Raw genomic sequence first — 25,755 nt, forward strand, 5'->3', positions numbered from 1 at the left:
AAATACCTGTTCCGGGGCTCACACATAAAGCTCGCCGACTGCTTGTAACTTTCATCAGTATCTTGTCTTGTGGAGCGAAGTGCGAAGCAAAACTGTGATGAAGACATTTATCGTCTGCCTGGCCTTATTGGCCACTTGCTATGGACTTGTCAGGTAATACAACTTATCATTTCACGCCGTAGTAAGTGAAGAGTAATCAGAATATGTTGGCCTACTGTCCACGGACATTTGTTATTTTTGTGCCGGTCAAGCATTTGTCCTGGTGCGCAACTAATATGCAAACGGTGAAGAAACGAATATGATCAAAATTCATATTTTGAGGTCAACAGTTGTAAGCAATGATAGGACTTCCGCCCGAATGGGGGAAGTCTTTCCCATCAATGTAGCTGCAGAATTGCTTCCCTTTGACATGACGGGATCCAACTATCATACGTCCCAGTTATTTGCCTTGATCTGTCAAAAGTAAACATGAGCTCGTGGGTTTATATTTTGGCTCTCTGACGTAATCACGTAATGACCTGACAATGTCAATGACTCAATATCCAAAGGCCCCGTGAAGATCCGTGGTATAGTAGGTCTTCAGCAACCCATGCTTGCCTTTTTAAACGGCGAGTGTGATTGTCGTAAGAGGCGACTAATGGGATCAGGTGGTCAATCTCGCCGAGTGCTGTGTTGAACAACAAAGTGTTGAAACAATATCCAAATGTGTTTGAACCCAACCAAGCTCCTCATTCAACCACCTCCCTACACTAGTGGTGGGTCAGGGTTTTGAACCCGGCCGTGTCATACCAAAAGACATTAAAAGATACTACTTGTTGTTGGTGCTCAGCATCCAGGGGCTGAAGAAAGAAATGGTTCACTAGTTCAAGCACACACACATGCATGTCGCTATATAAGTGCAATAATGCAATGTGAAACCCCATTTCATTTCACTTCACCTTCATCCATGCCCATTCTCTATCTCTCAAAGTCTTCAGTTCAAATACAAAGAATACCCAAAGGGAATTCCAGGACAGAAAAGGCCCTTAGCATCCATGCTTGTCAAGAGAGATGACTAAACACTGACTAAGGATCTGGTAGTTAAAATGTGTGACGTAGTGGTTTATATTGCCATGACTTGGCGGAGCTGTCAGCCATAGCTTGTTCCAAGCTAAAATGTTTACCATGTTTACTGGCTGGCTGCTTTGTTTGTTTGTTGTTTGTGTAACGGAGGTCTGTAAATAGTCTGGACTAGACAACCAATGTTTGTCATAAGAGGCAACTAGTGGGATCAGGTGGTCTGACTCACTGATTTGGTTAAGGCATATCATCGTATCCTAATTGCGTGGATTGATACTCATGATGTCAATCTCTGGATTGTCTGCACATACAGCTGGAATATTGCTGGGTGTGCACTTAAACAACCAACAAACACCTCACTCGTCCAAATTGGGATCTATATGCCTGTTTATTGTCTTGACTTGTTTCTATGCATGAACAATGGTTATGTTTGAGAGAAATTCATATCTGAAAGGACAACAGTACTTACACACTTTTAATCAGCTATATAAGTAAATATATATGAAGTTTAGGTTCGGGGAATATACGGTAGTCTTTCCATGTAAACATTGTAAAAGCAACAGCAAAAAATAGGATAAAATATGATAATAATGATAATATATTTCTGGATTTTGTAGGCTGTAGGGTAGCCTTGTGGTTAAAGTGTTTACTTGTTCGCACCGAAACCCGAGTTCAATTCCCCACATGGGTACAAGTGAAGCCAATTTCTGGTATTCCCCGCTGTGGTGTTGCTGGAGTATTACTAAAAGCGCGTAAAGTCCAACCCACTGACGACGAAAGCCGAGATGTCATTTGACTTACATTACACGCGATCGCACGAAACGATGGAAATAATAACTTAGATGTAAGTTTGATTACTTTTAGATATATTTTTGTTGATTTTATTTATCACTTTGTATAATAAATTTAAAGATTTGCTTAAAACGTCTTTATTTTGCTCTTTGACATGTTCGATGCGGACCCGTTGTCGAAATGTGTGTCCGAGAATTTTATTTTCAATAACATTGCGGGAAATAGTGAATAATTTTTCAATAAAAATAATAATTTATAGATAAAAAATGATAAATTGAAATGGAATACGTATTTCAGACATTGTGAAATGTGACAGATTTAATAAATGAATGATATTACAGGAAGATCTAGGTCCATAAAAATATATACTATTTTGACGTGACGTGAGATAAATATGTATTGATGATTTGAGATTTGCCGAGCGCGCTCCCCCGCCTCGGCCTCGGTTAAACGGCTCATCGTCTATAACGCCCACCAATTATTTGGACCCCATTGGTAGCATTGTAGCGAGGTACCACTGTAGTTAGTATTTTTCTGAATATTTGTTTTGTTTATGGTTGCAAGGCATGCTTACTGTAATGCAAAACACGACCGTCTTCAACGACTGGGGCGTCATCATTATGATCTAGATCTAAATTGCAGGGCATACACATGATGGTACGTATTTGTGATGTGCATCATGTCTAGCACAATACTGAATATTTGGAAACTTTTTTTCTTTCTATCAACACTTACAGTATAACTTACAGCTGAGGTATAGATGTTTATGAAGCTAGCATGAATTATACCCAGTAGGGATTGGATGCATTTCATTTTGAAAGTTTTTTTTGTGGTCAGGCATACAAACTTTTCTTTAAAAGGTATTGATTGTATCATAATCACCCTTTCATAACCATAGTGGGCCACACCATTGCACAATTCTCTCTTTAACACTGTTTAAGGTAAGTTTTCAACATGTTCAAATGGCGCACATGCACATTATAAGACATTATCATATTAATCATGTTAATATACCCGCTTTCCTATCTGTGGGGCAGTGTGTCACGACCTATTCGAGTCATATCAATGAACACTATATTCCAGTGATTCCAGACAAGTGCCTCTTTAAACCTATTTGCTTAAAGTAAAACCTTCTCAATTAGAAACAGAGTCAAATAAAATGTACCTCGCACATATAGGCATATTTATTGAAAGACAGAAATGAGTTGTACGCGAAAAGGTTCAAATTGGTAGGAAAAATCCAGTATGCAGAACATCCTGGCATTCAAATTGACAAACATTTGCAAAATATCATTGCAGCTTTCGAAATTGGCAGTAAGACTAGTAAAAATTGCCCTTTATAAGGGTTTTGCTACATGTTATCATCATAAGGACTAGAATACTAAAAATGTTAGTTTCTACCTGCTGCATTGCATATTTAATTTAAAATTGCAGCTTTTGTACAGTGCCCACACTGTTTTTATTAACATTTGATTGTATACAATACTTCTAGAAGGACATATTAAACAAAAGTGTGCACTGAATTGCCAACTATCGCAATCACCCTGAGTATTTGATGATTGTTTATGAAAGCATTAAGCTTGATATTTCTTCATCTGCTGGTTCTGGGGCCCCTTGTGATTCAAATATATAATATATATATATTTTAAAGGTAGCCTCTATGCATGATCTATTTTTTTTAAATATATCTGAGCTGGGAGTGCACTTTTATTTCAATGTTTTGATGCAGTATCTTTGATGTGATGATCATGTCACAAGTCCTATTTGTATATGTAGTTTCCAATATCAAAAGGAATAGTGATGAAATGTGCTTTTCAAGAATGCATAAATGCATTTGAAGCTTTTGAGGAGTCTGGGTCAGAATAGGTCCCAGTACCCCATACTTTTTGTAAATTGGTAAATACAGATTAAAGTTTGTTGCTGACTTTCCATGATAATGAGGATCAGTCATTGTGTCCCCCGATTGAATGGAACTTGCTGCCTTCAGCCACTGGTTTGCCTTGTGATTAACCCTTTACATGCTGCCAACATTCAGGTGGAATATCTGCAGCTTACATGGCATTCGCTCACTTGTCTTTGAAGCCTTTTTGGTCAGCATGGTTTGGAGTTTTTGACCATTTCAGTACATGGACATGTATGGTAAATAACTTATGACATTGTAGATGGGCGTGTATGGTAAGTAACTTAGGACAATGTGGATGAGCTTGTATGTTGAATAACTTAGGACATAGTTGATGGGCATGTGTGATTAAGAATTTAGAACATTGTGGGTGAGCTTGTATGGTAAATAACAAAGGACATTGTTGATTGGCATGTGTGTTAGAACATTGTGTAATAAATAACTTAGAACATTGTGGATGGGCATGTGTGATAAATAACTCAGAATATTCAGGATGTGTCAGTTACTTATGTCACTATAATATGAACCTTCCTTTGCAGAATTCCACTAACCAAGTTCAAGACTGCCCGTCAAACTTTGAAGGAACATGGCATGTCTATCGAGAGTCTGTCAAGGAAGTACAACGTCGGCAAGTTGACAGGACCGGACCCTGAGCCTCTCAGCAACTACCTTGATGTGAGTCACTGTTTGTCGGGGTAACTTGGCCCATCACACACCATGGTTAATAAGCCATGTGAGCTACTGCTACAGACACTGCCTAACCTCTCCATTCCAATCCAATTTTAAAAGTAATAGTGTGACATAACATGTTTTCAACAGATCTTGAGGAGTTCCTGTATATGGTGTGACCTACCTGTGTGCTCTCACACGGGGTACATCACACTGTATGCCCAGCGGGGTGGGTTGACAATGAATGTATCTTACCAACATTCATTTAAACCAATAATTAACAGATCTGGAACATATGTCCGCAGTTTCACGGCGTTTGCAAAACTCCTAGATGCAAATGAACCGAGTTACTACCCTTAGCCCAATGCACTCGGATAAACATCAGTTCATTACAAGTCATGTCCCTTCTAGATCCCTCCTATTGACCAATCAGATTCCACCTCTCTTATCATTTGCATTTGTTTCAATCAAAAAGGTATGCTCAGTGAAGATGATTCGATCGATAATCAAAATTGTTGTTGTTACATAAAGGGTCTTATTTTTCAAAGTGCATCCAATCACTTGAGCACCTTGATTAAAAACATGGAAAGATTTGGAAAATGTCTTTTGATGTCGAGTTGGATTTACACATGCTTTGCAAATCCTGCGATCGACCAAAATCTGCATGATAGCTTAAGAACTAGATGTTGATTTCATTATGCAATCTCAATTGGACTAAGCATAGACTCATTCTTCTAGCCAAAATATAATTCCATAGTTGCAGCCTTGTTCGGCAAGGGTGGAAACTGGACTTTAATAGTCTGTTAACACATTTGCCTTGGGAAGATGCATTTAGAAGTTATTTCAGTATGTACATCAGTGGCCACACAAGTTTGCTGATCTTGCAGTGTTTCAAGTACATGTCCTTGGTTCGTATCAGAACACTCAAACATAGATATGATGGGATCAAGTGTTTCTTGTGATAACAGAAACGCAATCTGGCAGTTGCTTTATCTCCAGTACTTTGTGGAGACTAAGGGTGAAATGATACACTGATGTACAATGATATGTGGTCTTCAATACGATACATACGATACATACACACTTTATTTACTTATTTGTTACCCGTCAAGATCCGGGGTAGAATAGGTCTTCAGCAACCCATTCTTGCCCTAAAAGGCGACATTGCTTGTCATAACAGGCGACTAACGGGATCAGTTGGTCAGGGTCGCTGACTTGGTTGTATCGTATCCCAATTGCGTGGATAGATGCCCATATCAATCAATCATTGGATTGTCTGATCCAGACTCGATTATTTACAGACCGCGGTAATATAGCTTGAATATTGCTGAGTGCGGCGTTAAACAACAAACTAACAAACAAATTTATTTGTTACTTATTTACGAAAGATTACTATCTCATTGGGAGAAACATGTTAAATGTGAGTTGAAGTAGGGGTGAAGTGATGCACCAGAGCATCATTAGTTTCACACGACAATATGACACATGATACATCTTTTAAGGTATCAATACAAGATGATACACTTGCTAAAATAAAGTACTCACTACTCCTTTTATGAGTATCACTATACGTATCATATCGAGACCTTCCTGTATCGTTCACCCCAAGTTAAAGGAAAACTGCCCATGTCCTACATATCAGGTGTTTGACTTCCTTGTTAATTTTTGTGACAATAATAACCCCAGTTAACAAGGAACTTTGCCACTTGTCTGAACCATCCTAGTATTTCAGTTCATGGCCTTTGTTGTTTTTGTTCTGGTGTATTGAGATACACTCATGCTGTGGCCGTTCCCACGGATTTATCTAGACCTGCTCAGAGGCCGATTTTCGACCCCAAGTCTGTAGCAAATGTCATTATGAATTCCCAAATTTGAATTATGAATTTCCAAATTCATGTAATAACTAGTAACTAATTTTATGGCCTTAGTCAGGTAACCTGTATTTCAACCGTCGCAGGATAAATAAAGAGTAAAAGGTTTAATTCCTACTTTTATGATATTGCATGGAATGCAATCTTTTAATACTATGTTAAAAAACTCAGACTGTGATCAAGTTTTTTCCAAATTTGAAACAAGGTAAAACCCAATTTGCGTTCCCGATAGAAAAATAAATTAATCCAATTTGCCCCAATGTTTTTAGTCTTTGAAGTAAGGGAGGCTACTCTGAATTCAATTAATTGCCTTAATTGATATGATCATGATGATAGCTTTACCCTGTTTACCTTGGCAAATTTTCAAAACAGCTAATGGGATTGTGGTGTTAAAGATTCTATGGCAGACACACTTGTAAAGGCGGCAAGCTTGGTGAACATGGTGACCACAGAGCCAAAATGTTGTTTTTGTAAATATGGATAGTTATATCACTTTCCTTTAGTCTCACAATTGTGAAAGTCCTTCAACATTGTCATGGTATATAATTGTCATGACTGATGATAACTCGGGTAGATGACCGGGTGCTCTCCACAAAGCGACCATCAAGAATGTTCAGATAGATTTTGCATGTTGTGTAAGAAGTAAAACAAAAACTGTCATAAAAGGCTAAGCATTTTTTAAGAATTTTATTTTATTTTATTATATATTATATTATGTTCTCTTCTCAGTAAGACATTGCAGGTGAGGGATTTACTTTAAACAGTCACCATCCTTGACAATGTTAACATAGGACACCTAGATAGGCCATTGAAAGATATTTCAGCTTTCATGAAAACTAATTTGCTTAACATGCTAAAGAGCCATGATATACTGGTCACTAACTTGTGGCTTTGATGTTGTCTGTTGCTTTGATGTTGAGTTTTGCTATGATGTTGTATGTTGCTGTGATGTTGTGTGTTGCTATGAAGTTGTATGTTGCTATGATGTTGTATGTTGCTGTGATGTTGTGTGTTGCTGTGATGTTGTATGTTGCTGTGATGTTGTGTGTTGCTGTGATGTTGTATGTTGCTATGAAGTTGTATGTTGCTGTGATGTTGTGTGTTGCTATGAAGTTGTATGTTGCTGTGATGTTGTGTGTTGCTGTGATGTTGTATGTTGCTATGATGTTGTATGTTGCTATGATGTTGTGTGTTGCTGTGATGTTGTATGTTGCTATGATGTTGTGTGTTGCTGTGATGTTGTATGTTGCTATGATGTTGTGTGTTGCTGTGATGTTGTGTGTTGCTGTGATGTTGTATGTTGCTGTGATGTTGTGTGTTGCTGTGATGTTGTATGTTGCTATGAAGTTGTATGTTGCTGTGATGTTGTGTGTTGCTATGAAGTTGTATGTTGCTATGATGTTGTATGTTGCTGTGATGTTGTGTGTTGCTATGAAGTTGTATGTTGCTATGATGTTGTGTGTTGCTGTGATGTTGTATGTTGCTATGATGTTGTATGTTGCTATGATGTTGTGTGTTGCTATGATGTTGTATGTTGCTATGATGTTGTATGTTGCTATGATGTTGTGTGTTGCTGTGATGTTGTATGTTGCTATGATGTTGTGTGTTGCTGTGATGTTGTATGTTGCTATGATGTTGTGTGTTGCTATCATGTTGTATGTTGCTATCATGTTGTATGTTGCTATGATGTTGTTTACCAGTGCTGACAAGTGTGTTTCTCTTCCAGGCCCAGTACTATGGCCCCATCAGTATCGGGACACCAGCCCAGGACTTCAAGGTTATCTTTGATACTGGATCCTCCAACTTGTGGGTTCCGTCCAAGAAATGTTCTCTAACTGATATTGCCTGCTGTAAGTAGCCATTGCTGGAAGAGGGGCTGGATGATATATGCACATTTTCAGGGTCACTTCATGTTTCAATGTTTTCATGCATGGATAGGTATCTGACATGTGTATTTTGAGGCTGTTGAGCATGTGATGATATTGTGGATTCTGTAACATGTTCAGTGACTATACAGTTTATCCAATGGAAGTTTAATCCTGTTGTTAACTGTTAGGTAGGTATAATTGTTTTGTTTGGTTATCTTTTTGTTTTTGAAAAGTGACAGGTTATTTTGACTTTACATATGTTCTGTAAGGACTTCATTTTGTGTAGGAGGAATGGGTGACCCAGTTGTCTAAGGCACCGCGATTTGCTGTGCAGAGTTACATCCCTTGGGCACGCCAGAAACCTATGATTGTGGGTTCAAATCCGGGTTCGCCCCAGTTATGTTTCTAGGTTTGTCAGCACCATACCCATGCTCGTGGGTTTCACCAAAGTGGTAAATGTCTGAGGTCTGCGTCACTTCGAGCTTTCCTCCCACATTAAGCTGACATGCCGCGATATAACTGGAATAATGTTAAAAGCGGCCTTAAACCAAACTCACTCATTTTGTGTAACAAGTGTAAAGGAAAGTAGTTTTGAGGATAATACTTGATGAAATGGTTGGGATCTCCTGATATGAATCTTGTTTGAATCTTGGAGATATGTTGACGGGCCCAGCTGTGTTTCTGACATTGTTTTGTTGTCTTCCACAGTGCTCCACAACAAGTATGACAGCACCAAGTCCAGCACATATATCGCCAATGGCACAAAGTTCGCCATCCAGTACGGCACTGGTGAACTCAGTGGATTCCTCAGCACTGATGATGTTACAGTAAGTACAGTTTCACACTTCGTGGGGTTTCTGGGTTAGGTTGGTCCTCAGCACTGATGATGTTACAGTAAGTACAGTTTCACACTTCGTGGGGTTTCTGGGTTAGGTTGGTCCTCAGCACTGATGATGTTACAGTAAGTACAGTTTCACACTTCGTGGGGTTTCTGGGTTAGATTGGTCCTCAGCACTGATGATGTTACAGTAAGTACAGTTTCACACTTTGTGGGGTTTCTGGGTTAGGTTGGTCCTCAGCACTGATGATGTTACAGTAAGTACAGTTTCACACTTCGTGGGGTTTCTGGGTTAGGTTGGTCCTCTGCATTTTATGATGGCAGTAAGAGGCGAACAAATGGATTGGGTGGTCAGGCTGACTTGGTTGATAGCGTGTCCCTGTGCCCTGACGACATAGATTGTTTTTGACTATGTTGATCACTGATTTGACGGGCCCAGATTTGATTATTTACAGACCGCCATCATATAGCTACGATATTGCTGAGTGTGGGGTTAAACAATATACAAACAAAATGTGCCACACCTCAACAAGCTAAGGCTAGTGTGTTGTGGTTTGTTTACTTCACACATCGTCAGGACAGTCTAGTTATGGTGTCAACAGCTGACCAGTAGCATGATACATGATAATAAATTCCTCTGGCCAAGCATTTATGCTATTTGGTTACTGAGATCAAACAAAAGTACCAGGTGACCCAGGTAACCAGAAAGTTAACACTGTACTTTGGATAGAAATTAAACTGTAATATCAGAATGAATTGGTTGGAAATTATGTTGTAATGTAGGCCTGAATTGTATAGAAAGTAAACTGTAATGTCGGCCAGAAAGGTAGTAACATGAATATTGATTTATTTCACTCCAGACATTATACATTTATCATTAGTGAGACAGTCCTGAGATATCTGGCTTGTGTGGTCAATGCATAGATCGGTTCAGTAGAGCCATTTCCTTCGTACCAATGTTTTCCATGAAACCTTTTGCAGATTGGCACAGTGACGGTGAAGAAACAGACATTTGCTGAGGCCACAAAACAGCCTGGGATCACATTTGTTGCTGCCAAGTTTGACGGAATCCTTGGACTGGGCTATTCTTCCATCTCGGTGGATCAGGTCGTCCCCGTCTTCTACAACATGGTGCAGCAGTCACTTGTTCCCCAGTCCATCTTTTCCTTCTACCTGAGTCGGTAGGTGTCCCCCAGTCCGTCTTCTCCTCCTACCTGAGTTCACTTACTACAGTTTGACATAAAAGTAGGACAGCAACCAACACAGTATAATCTACAGTTAGTACATTTCCAATCTCATTAAAATTAGATCTTAGTTCTCGCTTCTGCTAAACAAAGATCTCAGGACATCCCATTATGGGTCATTTCAGATTGACCTTTCGTGAACTTTGACTGACCTATGGAATGACTGACAAGAAGTTGACATTCGCCAATCAGAAGACAGCTTTCTCGTGTTTATTGCACTAATTTCAAACTGCTGACTACGCTTTGAAACATATTTTGACAAATTCTTGATTTAAGATTTGAAAACTGAGCAAATGAATCTTCTGGAAAGGCTAATAGATGGCCTCGGTTGTATGGATTCAATCGTAAAGCCCGTAACTGTCATTCAAAATACCCCATGTGAAACTTTTTGAGGTTAGAAAGCACATTCCGACTGTCACTTTCCTGATCTGGTAGGCTACGCTCTGATTGGTCAGATGAAAGGTCATTCTCACATGACCCATAAGGAGATGTCCTCAGATTTTTGTTTTGCAGTAGTATAATGAGATTTGGTACCTTTCAGGAAAAGATATTCTATGTCCTCATGTTGTAATGCTGCAAGACATCTTCCCACATGGCTACTTGCTATGTTTTCAGGGACCCTAAGGCAAAGGAAGGGGGTGAGCTGATCTTCGGAGGAAGTGATCCAGCCAAGTACAGTGGGAACTTCACCTATGTCCCAGTCTCAGAGCAGGGCTATTGGGAGTTCAAAATGGACGGGTATGTAGCACCTTCATTTTGCACTTTTGAACTGATTTTGCAAATTCTTTGAATCTAATATATAAAAACAACAACTTTTTAACATTTATTAAGACTTTTACAAGATTTTTAGTAATAAATCTGTTGATGCTCTTTCAAACTGGCAACTGAGGAAACTTGTGAACCATATTGGTCTCATCATGGTGATCCCAATACTGGTTACAAGAGCTCTCAAGTGAAGATTTGTTGGTCACAATGTCTGACCTGGCTGATTGTGTATCAGTGCACCCCATAGCATGGATCATGTGGTGAGACTGTGTGTCTTGATGATGTGGTCTGTTGCTGATTGTGTATCAGTGCACCCCATAGCATGGATCATGTGGTGAGACTGTGTGTCGTGATGATGTGGTCTGTTGGTCTGTTGCTGATTGTGTATCAGTGCACCCCATAGCATGGATCATGTGGTGAGACTGTGTGTCCTTATGATGTGGTCTGTTGCTGATTGTGTATCAGTGCACCCCATAGCATGGATCATGTGGTGAGACTGTGTGTCTTGATGATGTGGTCTGTTGCTGATTGTGTATCAGTGCACCCCATAGCATGGATCATGTGGTGAGACTGTGTGTCCTTATGATGTGGTCTGTTGCTGATTGTGTATCAGTGCACCCCATAGCATGGATCATGTGGTGAGACTGTGTGTCTTGATGATGTGGTCTGTTGCTGATTGTGTATCAGTGTACCTCATAGCATGGATCATGTGGTGAGACTGTGTGTCCTTATGATGTGGTCTGTTGCTGATTGTGTATCAGTGCACCCCATAGCATGGATCATGTGGTGAGACTGTGTGTCCTTATGATGTGGTCTGTTGCTGATTGTGTATCAGTGTACCCCATAGCATGGATCATGTGGTGAGACTGTGTGTCCTTATGATGTGGTCTGTTGCTGATTGTGTATCAGTGTTACCAATAGCATGGATCATGTGGTGAGACTGTGTGTCTTGATGATGTGGTCTGTTGCTGATTGTGTATCAGTTCACCCCATAGCATGGATCATGTGGTGAGACTGTGTGTCTTGATGATGTGGTCTGTTGCTGATTGTGTATTAGTGTACCCCATAGCATGGATCATGTGGTGAGACTGTGTGTCCTTATGATGTGGTCTGTTGCTGATTGTGTATCAGTGTAACCCATAGCATGGATCATGTGGTGAGACTGTGTGTCCTTATGATGTGGTCTGTTGCTGATTGTGTATCAGTGTACCCCATAGCATGGATCATGTGGTGAGACTGTGTGTCTTGATGATGTGGTCTGTTGCTGATTGTGTATCAGTGCACCCCATAGCATGGATCATGTGGTGAGACTGTGTGTCCTTATGATGTGGTCTGTTGCTGATTGTGTATCAGTGCACCCCATAGCATGGATCATGTGGTGAGACTGTGTGTCTTGATGATGTGGTCTGTTGCTGATTGTGTATCAGTGCACCCCATAGCATGGATCATGTGGTGAGACTGTGTGTCTTGATGATGTGGTCTGTTGCTGATTGTGTATCAGTGTACCCCATAGCATGGATCATGTGGTGAGACTGTGTGTCTTGATGATGTGGTCTGTTGCTGATTGTGTATCAGTGAACCCCATAGCATGGATCATGTGGTGAGACTGTGTGTCCTTATGATGTGGTCTGTTGCTGATTGTGTATCAGTGCACCCCATAGCATGGATCATGTGGTGAGACTGTGTGTCTTGATGATGTGGTCTGTTGCTGATTGTGTATCAGTGCACCCCATAGCATGGATCATGTGGTGAGACTGTGTGTCTTGATGATGTGGTCTGTTGCTGATTGTGTATCAGTGTACCCCATAGCATGGATCATGTGGTGAGACTGTGTGTCTTGATGATGTGGTCTGTTGCTGATTGTGTATCAGTGCACCCCATAGCATGGATCATGTGGTGAGACTGTGTGTCCTTATGATGTGGTCTGTTGCTGATTGTGTATCAGTTTACCCCAAAGCATGGATCATGTGGTGAGACTGTGTGTCTTGATGATGTGGTCTGTTGCTGATTGTGTATCAGTGTACCCCATAGCATGGATCATGTGGTGAGACTGTGTGTCCTTTTGATGTGGTCTGTTGCTGATTGTGTATCAGTGTACCCCATAGCATGGATCATGTGGTGAGACTGTGTGTCTTGATGATGTGGTCTGTTGCTGATTGTGTATCAGTTTACCCCATAGCATGGATCATGTGGTGAGACTGTGTGTCCTTATGATGTGGTCTGTTGCTGATTGTGTATCAGTGCACCCCATAGCATGGATCATGTGGTGAGACTGTGTGTCTTGATGATGTGGTCTGTTGCTGATTGTGTATCAGTGCACCCCATAGCATGGATCATGTGGTGAGACTGTGTGTCTTGATGATGTGGTCTGTTGGTCTGTTGCTGATTATGTATCAGTTTATCCCATAGCATGGATCATGTGGTGAGACTGTGTGTCTTGATGATGTGGTCTGTTGCTGATTGTGTATCAGTGTACCCCATAGCAAGGATCATGTGGTGAGACTGTGTGTCTTGATGATGTGGTCTGTTGCTGATTGTGTATCAGTGTACCCCATAGCATGGATCATGTGGTGAGACTGTGTGTCCTTATGATGTGGTCTGTTGCTGATTGTGTATCAGTGTACCCCATAGCATGGATCATGTGGTGAGACTGTGTGTCTTGATGATGTGGTCTGTTGCTGATTGTGTATCAGTGCACCCCATAGCATGGATCATGTGGTGAGACTGTGTGTCCTTATGATGTGGTCTGTTGCTCGTGTTTCCTGGGGAACAATAGTTCGGCAGTGTCCTGTTCTTGTTATAAGAGCTACTCATGAGGATTGGATGGTCAGATTTGGCAGGGAGGGGCGTTGGGGTTCGCACATCATGCCGAAAACCGGAGTTTGATTATTAAATGGGTATAGTGTGTGAAGCTCATTTTCCTTGCTGTGGTATGGCTGAAATATTGCTAAATGGAGCGTAAAACCATACTCACTCACTGATTTGGCTGATTTTGTGTCATTGTACGGTTTGCCTGATTATGATTCTACATTTGTCAGCACCATACCCATTCTAGTGGATTTCACCAAAGTCATAAATATCTAAGCCCTGCATCACTTTCGTCTTTCCTCCCACATCAAGCTGACATGTTATGTTATAACTGGAATACTATTCCTAATTCAAATTGGTTGTTAAACCACTCATTCGCCATTGGTCAGTTAACTCCCTTGCCTCGGGAAGATTGTGAGTGAGTGGTGTAACACCGGATTGACTTGGGAATAGTATTCCAGTTATATCACAGCATGTCAGCTTGATGTGGGAGGAAAGCCTATAGTCAGTATATTCCCTTGCCTCTGGAAGATGCTCACTCACTCATGCTTTCAGTTATTGGTTTATTTGGTCCAGACTCAATTACTGTATTCGGCGTAATAAGCGCCCAGGGCGCTCTCAAAATTAGAAATAGGGGGCTCTTATTAGAATATTATTTTGGTGAAAAAAACAGAGTTGAAAGATAAATTATGTGGTTTATGCTGACAGCCTGAAATGTTTATATACGACAGATATATTTATTCAGCGTTTAATTCCCCAAAATTGAGGATGCATATTACACAAAAGTGTGTATTATACACGAATAAATAGGACTTGTGTACATTGATCAATCGGAAGGGGTGCTAATTGGGATTGTTCACCAGCCAATATATTAGCAAATATGGCAGTGGGCACTTATTAGAGCGGGGCGCTTATTATGTCGAATACGGTACTTACATTGTTACAGATTGATGTAGCTTGATTATTGCTGAATATTTCAGGATCACTCTGGGATCATCAAAATTCTGTGAAGGAGGATGCAAGGCTATTGCTGACACTGGCACTTCTCTCCTGGCTGGACCCACATCGGAGGTCACCAAGCTGAACCAGGCCATCGGAGCAACACCACTCGCCAAAGGAGAGGTACACTAGACTTACATGAAGGATTGGAGTTATAAAATATGTTAAAATGATTCTAACTGTCCTCTTCCATGTTTAAGAGGAGACTAAGGCTAAAACAAATAATAGTCTTGGTTCTCAGGCACTGCCAACATCATCATAAAGTTCATGGCACGTTTCGTTTTTGCAGGGTTTTTTTTTCCATTTTCCATCTCTTTTGTGCATTGTGTTTAAGTATTAGGATTTTTATATATTTTGGAAAATGGAAATAAAAACAAATCGTGCGGCAGACTTTATGATGATGCAGGTGGTGCCTGAGAACCAACACTATTATTTTTTTTCGCCATGTTTGCTATGTTACTGTTCTGAGTTAGGTTCTGTGTAATTAACTTTCATGCTATAAAGTATACTAGTTCAGTTTGATAAAGGTCATTTTAGCCAGCCACCAGCCGGCCATCCTTGATTATCCAGCATATTGTTTGTTTTTGCCATTGTATTATGATAAATACCCTGGACCCATTGCTTCATGTGGGAGGTGATGTCACTCTCTCCATCTCTCCAGGACTGGATAGTCAAGGATGACGCCAGCCATGCTGCAACAGCTGCTTTAACAAAAACTAATTCTTGTTTGTTTCTTAAAACTGTTGGCTACATGACGTATGTTCTATACACAGTACATGGTCGACTGTAACAAGATCCCCAGCCTGCCTGTTATCACGTTCACGATTGGAGGAAAAGCATTCCCTCTGACAGGACAGCAGTATGTTCTCACGGTAAGTCTTGTCATAGGTCGGCCTTTTAACACCAGCCTACTGTGGCCAGTAAAGTCTTCAAATGACTAGGGAGGGCTGTGGAATCCCAGGATGAGTATTGGGCACATCTCCTCGTGGATGACAGGCTGATTACCTGCGGTTAGACGGGGTCCGCAGCACTGTTGTGATGACAGGTAACTAGACTGGATCTGAAGGTGACTTACAGTGACTTGGTTGTACCCTGACGGAGAGGGACCTTGATTGGAATGTCACAAAACTGGTTAAATTACATTAAGTAATACGTTACCACTGTTATACCGAGGCTGTTGTCCCCCACAACTGCTCTTATAGCGAAATCTTCCACAGAGATCTCAATTACCTCATGCAGCACGTGCGTAGCCACCTAGCTGCCATGTGACACCCTTCACTCTTGTCTCTTCGCTTGCCTTCGCAAGACGTATCCATAGACTGCTCTGCGTTCTACCTGCTATCCTTGGTGATATTTATTACTGTTTCTTAGTCCTAAGTAAACTGTAATTTACAGGGTGTTTGTTATACGGCGCTTAGAAAATTTTCCCGCCTAAATTTTCGCGCCTTTTCTTTTTTTCGCTACTTACGGGGTGTGGCGGCGGCACTTTGTGTTTTCCGTCTACCTTTAGTGGTATATTGTGGGGTGTTTTTTTGCATCACCTATGAGTATATATATATCTATAATATATGTATTTTTTGTATTCGCTATTATCGTTTGTTTTTCTTCGGAAAATCTACGTTTGTGAATATGTTTGGTGTGTGTGTTGTAACCATGTTTTGCTTTTTGTTCAAAGAACAATGTCTGACATGGAATTGGATTTCTCCAGCACCCCGACTACTCCTGCTGCCAGGCGCTGCGGCGCTTGTCAGAAGTTTTTGTCGTCCCGGGATCCCCACGATCGATGCCCGCGGTGCCGGGTCCCTTGCGAGGACACCCGGTGCACCCTGTGCGAGGGTCTGGGGCCTGAGGATTTTGGGCGATACAGGCGCTACGTGCGTTCTGCTATCACCCCTGAGGTGGCCGGTTCGTCCGGTCGGGCGCCCGTTGCGGGCACTACCTCCTCGGCGGCGGTTCCCTTGGCGGCCCTTGGGCTGTCCGGGGATTCCGTCGCGGCTTTGTTGTCGCAATTGGTGGACTCCAAACTGGCGGCCTTATCTCAGGATAAGGCCCTGGTTGTTCCGTCCCCGGCCCCTTCGGTGGCTGCGGGTTCGGACGCGGGGTCTACGGGTACAGCGGCGGCTACCGTAGTCACCGGTCCTTCCCCGGAGCCGATACTCCCGTTATCGACTAAGGACCGTGTGGTCATGGTGTATGACCTCTTTGAGGACATGCCACGGCCCCAGCTGGTACCCCGGGGAATCCACGGCTCGGTGGGTTCCTCCGAGGTTTTTGACGAGTCCGCCGACAAGGCTTTTCCCGCGTCAACTTTGTTGCGCGGGATCAAGCCGCCTCTGGAGAAAGCCTTCGCGGCGGCCTCCGGTCGGGGACTCCCGTTACCTCCTCCGTCGTGGAGAAAGGGTTCGTTCCCGGTGCATGACTTGGCCTTCCCGGAATCAAGTCCCACCGCGGAGGCCCATGTGGAGAGGTTGGGTGTCCGTGCCCCGCCTGCTGCTACAGTCACTCAAGCGACTTTACAGCAGATGGACACCCTCTCTCGGCACTCCATGCTCGCTATGTCACATGGCGACACCTACTTGGCGGCGGCGGCCAGTCTGGTCGAAGGTTCCCCCACGGACAACTGTTTGATCGGTTTGAATGCGACCCTTGAGTACGTTGCCGGGGCTTCGGCCTTTCTTTCCGGCACGTGCCATTTTTTGAGGCGGCAAGCGTACCTTGCCTCCTCTGGGTTGGACGCCGCCAACCAGGAGGTGTTACTTTCGCAGCCTTGGTCTGCGCAGACCCTTTTTAATAATCAGATCCCTGGTGTTCTAAAAGAACAGCAGTCTGCTTCGTCTGCCGCGGCTTCGCAGCATACGTTGGATCTGGTTGGGTCTCTGGTGAACACGATTCGGTACGGCTATCGGCTAGATCTCAAAGCGGATCCGCCGCTCACCGTCGCCCCATTGGAAGGTTTCTATTCGGAAGCCAATCTTCCCATCCTCGCCGATGCCATCGGCAGTTTGGTGGAGAAGAGGGCGGTACGGGAGTTAGTCCTACCAGAAATAACACCGGGGTTTTACTCCAGGATATTTCTTGTTCCCAAGAAAGAGAGTGCCGAAAGACAGTGCCGAATGATTCACAATCTGAAACCGTTCAACGAGTTTTACCTGCACAAGCCGCCCAAGTTCAGAATGTTGACCTTGGCGGACCTGAAAGCTCTGATCATGCCGGCCGACTGGCTCGCTTCGATCGACCTGAAGGATGCTTATCTGCATGTTCCGATTCACTCGGATCATCACAAGTATCTCAGGTTTGTCTTTCAAGGCAGGCACTACGAGTGGGTTGTACTCCCATTCGGTCTTTCGTCCGCTCCCTGGCTGTTCACCCGCTTAACCACCCCCATAGTGGGGTTCCTCCACAAGAGGGGTATCAGGTACTTCGCGTACCTGGACAACTCGCTAGTGGCCAATCGAATGACTGAGGCCCTGTCACGCCATCTCGATTTCGCACGTCGGCTCTTGGAGCAATTGGGGTGGATTATTAATCTCCCCAAGAGCGAGTTAACCCCCTCACAGAACTTGCAGTTCATCGGAGGTCGGTTCGACACGGTGACCCATTGCCTCTTTGTCCCCCCAGACCGGTGGCACAAGATTCAGGCGATGATTGCCAAAGTCTTAGCAGTGCAACAGACTGTTCACTTTTAGGAACAGCTGTTAGGGCTACTTGTGTCAGCCCAGGACTGCACCGAACGGGGTCGTCTCCAACTCCGCCCGCTGCAACGGTTTCTAATCCAGTTGTTAGCACAGGAGGAGAACAGTGCGACCGTCGCCCTCCCGGATCGGCTCCGACCGCATCTGGAGTGGTGGACGCTCCCTTGCAACGTCTTATCAGGTGTCTCTATGCGGCCCTTCCGCGCCACGTTGAACCTGTATACAGACGCCTCTCTAATGGGCTGGGGCGCCCATCTAGAGGGGGAGGGGAGCACGGGGCTGTGGTGCGTAGACGAACAAGGTCTTCACATCAATTGCCTCGAGTTCAAGGCAGTGATAAACGCAGTCAATCACTGGAAGCATCGTCTCGTCGACGCCCGGCTCATGCTGGCGACCGACAACACGACGGTAGTGTCCTATGTGAACAAACTGGGGGGAACCCACAGTCACTCGCTACTCGATCTCGCGTTCGAGTTTTACGCTCTGGTGGACAGTGTCCCGTGCCAGGTACGCGCCCGTCACATCCCAGGTGTGCGGAACGTACTGGCCGACGCTCTATCGAGGCCTCGGGATCCGAGCCCCACGGAGTGGATGCTAAACCCAGTGGTGTTTCAGTGGCTGTGCGAACGTTTGGGTCATCCGATGGTCGACCTGTTCGCAACCAGGTCCAACAATCAACTCCCGTTGTTTGTATCACCAGTCCCGGACCCGAGGGCCATCGATCACGATGCTATCGCGTTAGACTGGACGGGCATGGACGCTTATGCTTACCCGCCGACGGCGTTAATACCACTCATTCTCAGCCGGCTCCGAGGAGTTCGCTGTCGAATGTTACTGATCGCGCCCATGTGGCCGAACAGATCGTGGTACCCCGACTTGCTGGCCCAGGCCACGCAGTCGCCACTTCCACTGCCTGTGAGACCGGATCTGCTGATCCACCCTCACACCCGTCAGCTTCAGCCAAACGCAGGGCAGTTCAATCTGCACGCGTGGATGTTGTCACCGAGCGTCTGAGGAGTAAAGGTTTTTCTCGTCGGGCGTCTCGGGCATACGTTAGTATGCATCGTGATTCTACCCAGAAGGTGTATAATGCACGTTGGGCTATTTTCACGAAGTGGTGTTGCAAACATCACATTCATTCGCCAGATAAGGTATCTGTGCAGGATATTGCTCGTTTCATGTCTCACTTACGAGAGACCCGGAAACTCTCCGGGGGTTCCATTGCCAACTATGTCTCGTCCGTTGCTACGGTACGGGACGTTGCTATGGGTACCAGTCTCTCAAAAGAGCCGGTGATTCGGGGTATTATCAAGGGTTTCAAACAGCAAGATCTTAAAAAGGGCCGCCTTCGGGCACCGGCCTGGGATCTCTCCTTAGTGTTACAATCACTTACGGAGGCTCCGTATGAACCCTTGGGTAGTGCTTCGTTCCGGCATGTGACTTGGAAAACAGCATTTCTTCTCTCCTTTGCCACGGCGGCACGAGTGTCGGAAATACATGCACTCGATGTCACCAAAGTACGATTCGATAGGGGCGACGAAGGAGCGGTCCGCCTGGGCTTGCTCATGGGCTTCGTCGCTAAGAATCAGAAATTTGGCCAAACGGAGAGAGAATTCACTGTAAGATCCCTCAAAGAAATCTTACCTCCTGCTGATACCGAGGACAGATCGCTGTGTCCCGTTAGGGCCCTTAAGTATTATCTTAAGGCTTCGAATGATCGCAGACAAGGGCGTGACCGTCTGTTCATATCGTGTAACCCTAATCGCACGGTTGACATAACTCGCAACTCGATTGCGTTATGGCTTCGTTCTGTCATCAATCTGGCGTACCGGTCTCGGGGGTTACCGGTAGCGGGGTCACACCCGCACGAGATTAGGGCGCTAGCGGCAACATTTGCCCTACACTCCAATATATCTGTTCACAGAATATTGCGGGATTGTTACTGGCGTTCTGACTCGGTTTTTGCCAATCATTACCTCAGACAGGTCTCTGATGAAGACGTGGAGGGTGTGCACCGTCTTGGGCCGCTGATCGCGGCACAAGCGGTCATCGAAGGGGTGTGCCCGTCGCATTTCCAAACTCCTCAGGCTTCAGACCTTTCACGGTGGTCAATCTGGGTCTACTCCAACGTTCCCACAGCCGTGGGTACAGGAGTAGGGGTCCCACAAGCCAGCGCGCTCATCCACAGGTGAGTGCGGCTTTCTGTGTGTTTCTTTATTTGGATTTGACAATTATTAACCTAATTGTCTGTCGTGTATTGCAACCTTGTAATACATGCTTTCCAATATTGAATTTAGGTCACGCGCCTATTACACACGCTTAAGTAGGCTTGTTCTCGGGATATACGGTCCGAATGAAATTAATTTCCCTCTTTTCGACTGTTTAACCTGATCTAAGATTTAGCTCACACGGATACTGTGTTCTCATCCGCTGCGGCGATGAAATACCTATCCAGTGGGGCCGTTTGGAGTCACCAATCGTTTTGGCAATGACGATTGAGCCTTACGGTATGCGCTTGACAGTGCTTTGGTATCCCTATATGGTAACGCCAAGCTGGGAGCATGCGCATCGAGTGCATCCGCCTTGTTGTTTACTTCCGCTGGCTGGAAGGAACACGAGCAGTCAGGTTTCGGGTTGTCGGTGCTCCCCACCGCCTACTGTGGTAGTCAGCCTCGGTATAACAGTGGTAACGTATTACTTAATGTAATTTGTAGAATTTTCCTATTCGGAATATTCTATAAGTAATACGTTACCACTAGGCTGCTGCCCGCCCGTCCGTCCCCCGAGCACTTGCTCTCGCAAGAGACAAGAGTGAAGGGTGTCACATGGCAGCTAGGTGGCTACGCACGTGCTGCATGAGGTAATTGAGATCTCTGTGGAAGATTTCGCTATAAGAGCAGTTGTGGGGGACTACAGCCTCGGTATAACAGTGGTAACGTATTACTTATAGAATATTCCGAATAGGTAAATTCTACTAATATGTTCTCAATGCTGCTTTTGGTGTTATGACTACACTGTAACTGTTATATTGTGTTAACTAGACAATATGTTTCTGTATGCTGTATGTGTGCTTTCACCTTTGCTCATGCCCTCATATGTATTGCTTAATTGTCCCTGGTTACCTCCCCTTACTTAACTACATCCTTACTGTAAGATTACCCATAATGCCATGTACTTTTTCAGGTTTCTGAGGGCGGGGTGAGCATCTGTCTGAGTGGCTTCATTGCTCTGGACGTGCCACCTCCCAGGGGGCCTCTGTGGATTTTGGGAGATGTTTTCATTGGACCGTACTACACTGAATTTGATTTGGGCAAAAATCGTGTTGGATTTGCACCGTCAAGAAATTAGTTGTTTCCATATATAAAACACTGTGCAATCAAGATGAATAATGATTGATACTTTAAATAAATTTAGATCTTAATGATAGATGTTTTTACACATTTACCATCAAAACAGTGGTAAACTTGAATTCCTATAGTGCTATATCGACCAGTGAGTGAGTAAGTGAGCAAGCTACAGAAGGAATAAATCTACAAGCTATTCTGCTGCGATTTGTGATGATCAATGTGAAATCTTGTCTTTAATTTTAAAGGCAATTCAGTTAATTCCACTTGTAAATATTTGAATCTCGGTGTAATGACTACATTGTATGGTTTAATCCTGTTAATCAGAGTGTTTGTTGTTGGTAGTTATCTTGATGCAGTGTAGCCCAGATTATGGTATTATGTGTCTCAGTGAAGGGGTTTAAACTGAAAATGTACTAATCGGAACCGAGGATGAACCTGGCAAGTGTATCTCTTTGAATGTTTGAGGTTTTTCAATTAGCATCGTCATCTTTTAGAAGATGAAATCTTGACATGACGTCCACTAACACTGCTTGGCTAGAAACTCACTAATCATAACCGTTGGCTTAAGTTTCTACCGCCTTGTCTGATAATTATGCATGTTAAATATAATGGTACACAAAATGTATACAAAACCAAAGTTTAGTTACTATTTTCATAGTCTGGATGTCAACTACCAGAATGAAGAGACAGACTACACTCCTTTATGCCTTCCATCTTTGCATCCAATTTTACATGACTGTCAGGAATGTTAGCTGTACACATGACAAACTGACTCCTTGAGGAAGTCGGGGGACATAGTCCTCACTGTAGATATTTGGGTTGTGAGTTGTTTTCATGGCTTACTAACAACTGCAGGGAATATTTACAAACTCTCTCCAGCCAGAGCTTGTTGAGACATTATAATCGTTTGGTTGTGGCCTTGGTCTTGCTTAAGAGGTAAACCCTGCAGCAGACTGAGACCTGGTTTGAGGATTCTATGCATGAATGCCTTTTAAAAAGAGCCTTGACTGTCTATTTGTCTTGTTCCTGCATTTGGCATGGGGAGTTGCTTGTCGTTTCTGCTTGGCTTGGCTAATATCTTTTGTGTTGCAGTTCTTTCTTTCATCCATTCTTGGAGCAGGAGGATGGTTTGAAACATTAACATTCACATTGGTTTCCATTGTGCAGCTTGTGCCATCTAGTAAAGTTTCAGACTAAACAACTTAGTGATAAATACCTACATGATTGAGAGTCTGCAATGATGATGCCCAAAGTACATGTGTGTTAGATGGAATGACTTTGGCTCGATACTTGTTTTAAACTCAACTTAATAAGTATGTGAGGCACAAATAGCACAAAGCTGCCATACTACGTAACTGTCCAGCACTCATTTGTCTTGCACTTTCTCTCTCTCCAACAGTAGCTTGATGTTTTCAGCCTCTTCCTCGTCAAAAAGCATGATCGGAGACCTTGGACGTACTGTACTAATCCTTGTGCATCTTGATCCATTAAGCTTTAGTGTATTTCTTAAGAGTCCATATTGATATTGTGAGGGAAGCTCAAATGAAATTGTGTACTCCTCAATATTCAAAAGGGAGAAAAGGGTTCATTCTATATTGCAAAATGAAAATGTTCTCACAAAGTGATATTTTTTTTTAATATTTCAGAAAAGTATTAATACAGGATTGAACATTTTGAAATTATGGTTCAATTTGAAGTAATTTTGGTGATTATTTCAGGTTACCAGGTACTTTGAAAATACACTACTCAACTTTTGATAGGGAGTGTCCAGGTGGGGTCTGAATGTGACTGATATATCGGACATGTTGTCATACAAATAGTATACAATATTGCCATGGAACTGAAGCATGTGCAACCTTTCATAAGCACACAGTTCAATCAGTTGTTGCATTACGTCACATGAAATATCCCGGAAGCCTGTCAAATGTTGAGTAGTATAAATTTCCTTATGCATCTCTACATGCTTAATGGATCAGCACTAGCCATCTAGTGGCTGCTTGTGGTTGTGGTCTTTCCTGTCTGTCTGTCTGTCCCTACACTGTGTGGGTGTTTGTTCCAGGTGTCTCAGGGGGGTACCACCATCTGCCTCAGTGGCTTCACCCCTATTGATGTGCCACCACCCCGGGGACCCCTGTGGATCCTGGGAGATGTCTTTATTGGGCCTCAGTACACTGAATTTGATCTCGGAAATAACAGAGTTGGATTTGCAACAAGCAAATAAGTTATTCCACTACTTAAAGGTAGAGGTAACGATATCAAATTGTAAATTATGTCGTGGAAATATACATGAGTGGAAGTCTTTCATTGTGGTTTACAAACATTGTGCGAGTGTAGATTTTGGCATTTGTATATTTTGTAAAATGTTGCGTGAATGGAATAAACTTTCTCTACAAAAAGCAAGTTTCTGTTATGTCTTATTGGTCACATTGTTGTGCAAGTAGGTAATTAATTTCATTAAGTGTTTGTGGAACTGATGACTTAATCCAAGGACGAAGGACAGAGAAGTGAAAATCCTTTGCCGTCTCCCAAGTCATCCATGTACCTCCGTACACTGTTGAATATTACCGCCTCCTTAAGCTTAGTGTAGTGGATAGAGCTTATATCTGGAGAGAGGAAGGCTGATGGTTTGAGGGCGCTTCATAGAGCGAATACAGTCTTTAAACGGATTAAATATGCAACAAATTGGAGGAGTAAATGGGTAGACTGATCATGATTCGAACCCACAATCATTGGTTTTTGGTGTGCCCAATGGATGCAACTCTGCTCAGCAAATCGCAGTGCCTCAGATGACTGGGCCTCCGGATAAGTTGAAATTGTTCAGGTTCTACTGCACCTGATGGAGTCAGAGGGGTTTAAATCAATAAAAGAAATATAAAACCCCACTTGACTAGTATTGATTTAAACCCCAGTGCATGGAACTAAAATGGGGATTAGGTGCTTACATTGGGACACGGCTGATTGCGTGCCGTCGCATCCCGGAGACGATGCAGATCATTGTTCTAACCATTTCTATCTTGTTTGTAAGGCTGAGACCTGGTTATTCATAAGATGACGGGAGAACACCCATGAGCATTTACAGCCCAAGAAGATCAGGTTTAGAACAGGTCTTCAGCAACTTATGCTTGTCTTATGAGGTGACTATGCTTATTGGAGGCGACTTATGGGATCAGGTGTTCAGACTCGCTGACTTGGTTGATACATGTCATCATAAGCCAATTGCATAGATCGAAGCTGATGTGAATCACTGGATTGTTGACTTGATTATATACAGATGTCCGTCATATGGCGGAGTGATACATTCAAATTGAACAATCAAACACAAACATTAATATATACATGATATGGAGGACCTTTCAACAAGCCAAATGGATTCTCTATTAGATCAACGTTTGGAAAGTATTTGAATGAGCTACCAATGGTGGGGGTTCTTTTAAGCAGTTGGGCTGCTTTGACCTCCCACACTGTTGGCATCAACGATCAGTTGAGGTGAAATTTGTTGAGAATAAAGTAAGCTATCATTAAATAACACATAGGTTACTATGGATTCTAACCATCAACTAAATAAATCCTTGAAGCTTCAAGGCGCAGCTCTGTAAATGTGCAGCCTAGATGCAGTGTTTGTGCAGCTTAATGAAGTATAAGATAATGTTGTGCTTGACCTTGGTTTTTGGCAAAGGAAGGAAAAGCAGACATGTCAAAGGAAAACAAAATTCAAATGATGTCCATCACTAGATTATCTGGTCGAGACTTGATCATTTACAGCCTGTCGACATCTCGCTGCAATATTGCTTATTGCAGCATAAAACAACAAACAAATTCACAGTGATGGATGAATTCCCTGTCCATTGCACCACCACATCACTCTGTCCGACTACTGGACTGCAATTCTGCTTATGTTCAACC

The 25,755-nt window shown here is 43.2% G+C and overlaps 1 protein-coding gene across 2 annotated transcripts; it reads left to right on the top strand.

Annotated features, from left to right (window-relative positions):
- On the top strand, positions 1 to 24,248 carry LOC139462545 (lysosomal aspartic protease-like). Of its 2 annotated transcripts, none has more exons than XM_071244355.1 (9): positions 1 to 153; positions 4,291 to 4,426; positions 8,018 to 8,141; positions 8,868 to 8,986; positions 9,979 to 10,178; positions 10,857 to 10,979; positions 14,795 to 14,936; positions 15,587 to 15,685; positions 21,689 to 22,069. In XM_071244355.1, the coding sequence occupies exons 1-9, from the start codon at positions 98 to 100 to the stop codon at positions 21,851 to 21,853; spliced, it is 1,164 nt and encodes a 387-aa protein (XP_071100456.1). In that variant the 5' UTR covers positions 1 to 97; the 3' UTR covers positions 21,854 to 22,069. The 2 variants fall into 2 exon arrangements, with proteins under 2 accessions (XP_071100456.1, XP_071100457.1); XM_071244356.1 differs by lacking the exon at positions 21,689 to 22,069 and adding an exon at positions 23,912 to 24,248 and having other exon boundaries at positions 2 to 153.
- The last annotated feature ends 1,507 nt before the right edge of the window (positions 24,249 to 25,755 follow it).

The sequence above is a fragment of the Haliotis cracherodii genome, unplaced genomic scaffold (assembly GCF_022045235.1).
Source record: "Haliotis cracherodii isolate W230 unplaced genomic scaffold, xgHalCrac1.p SCAF_15, whole genome shotgun sequence".
NCBI lineage: Eukaryota > Metazoa > Mollusca > Gastropoda > Lepetellida > Haliotidae > Haliotis > Haliotis cracherodii.

Coding starts and splice junctions, on each gene's coding strand:
- LOC139462545 (XM_071244355.1), top strand. CDS start 98: ATGAAGACATTTATCGTCTGCCTGGCCTTATTGGCCACTTGCTATGGA. Junction 8,142..8,867: donor TCTAACTGATATTGCCTGCT/GTAAGTAGCCAT, acceptor TGTCTTCCACAG/TGCTCCACAACAAGTATGAC. Junction 15,686..21,688: donor GACAGCAGTATGTTCTCACG/GTAAGTCTTGTC, acceptor GTACTTTTTCAG/GTTTCTGAGGGCGGGGTGAG.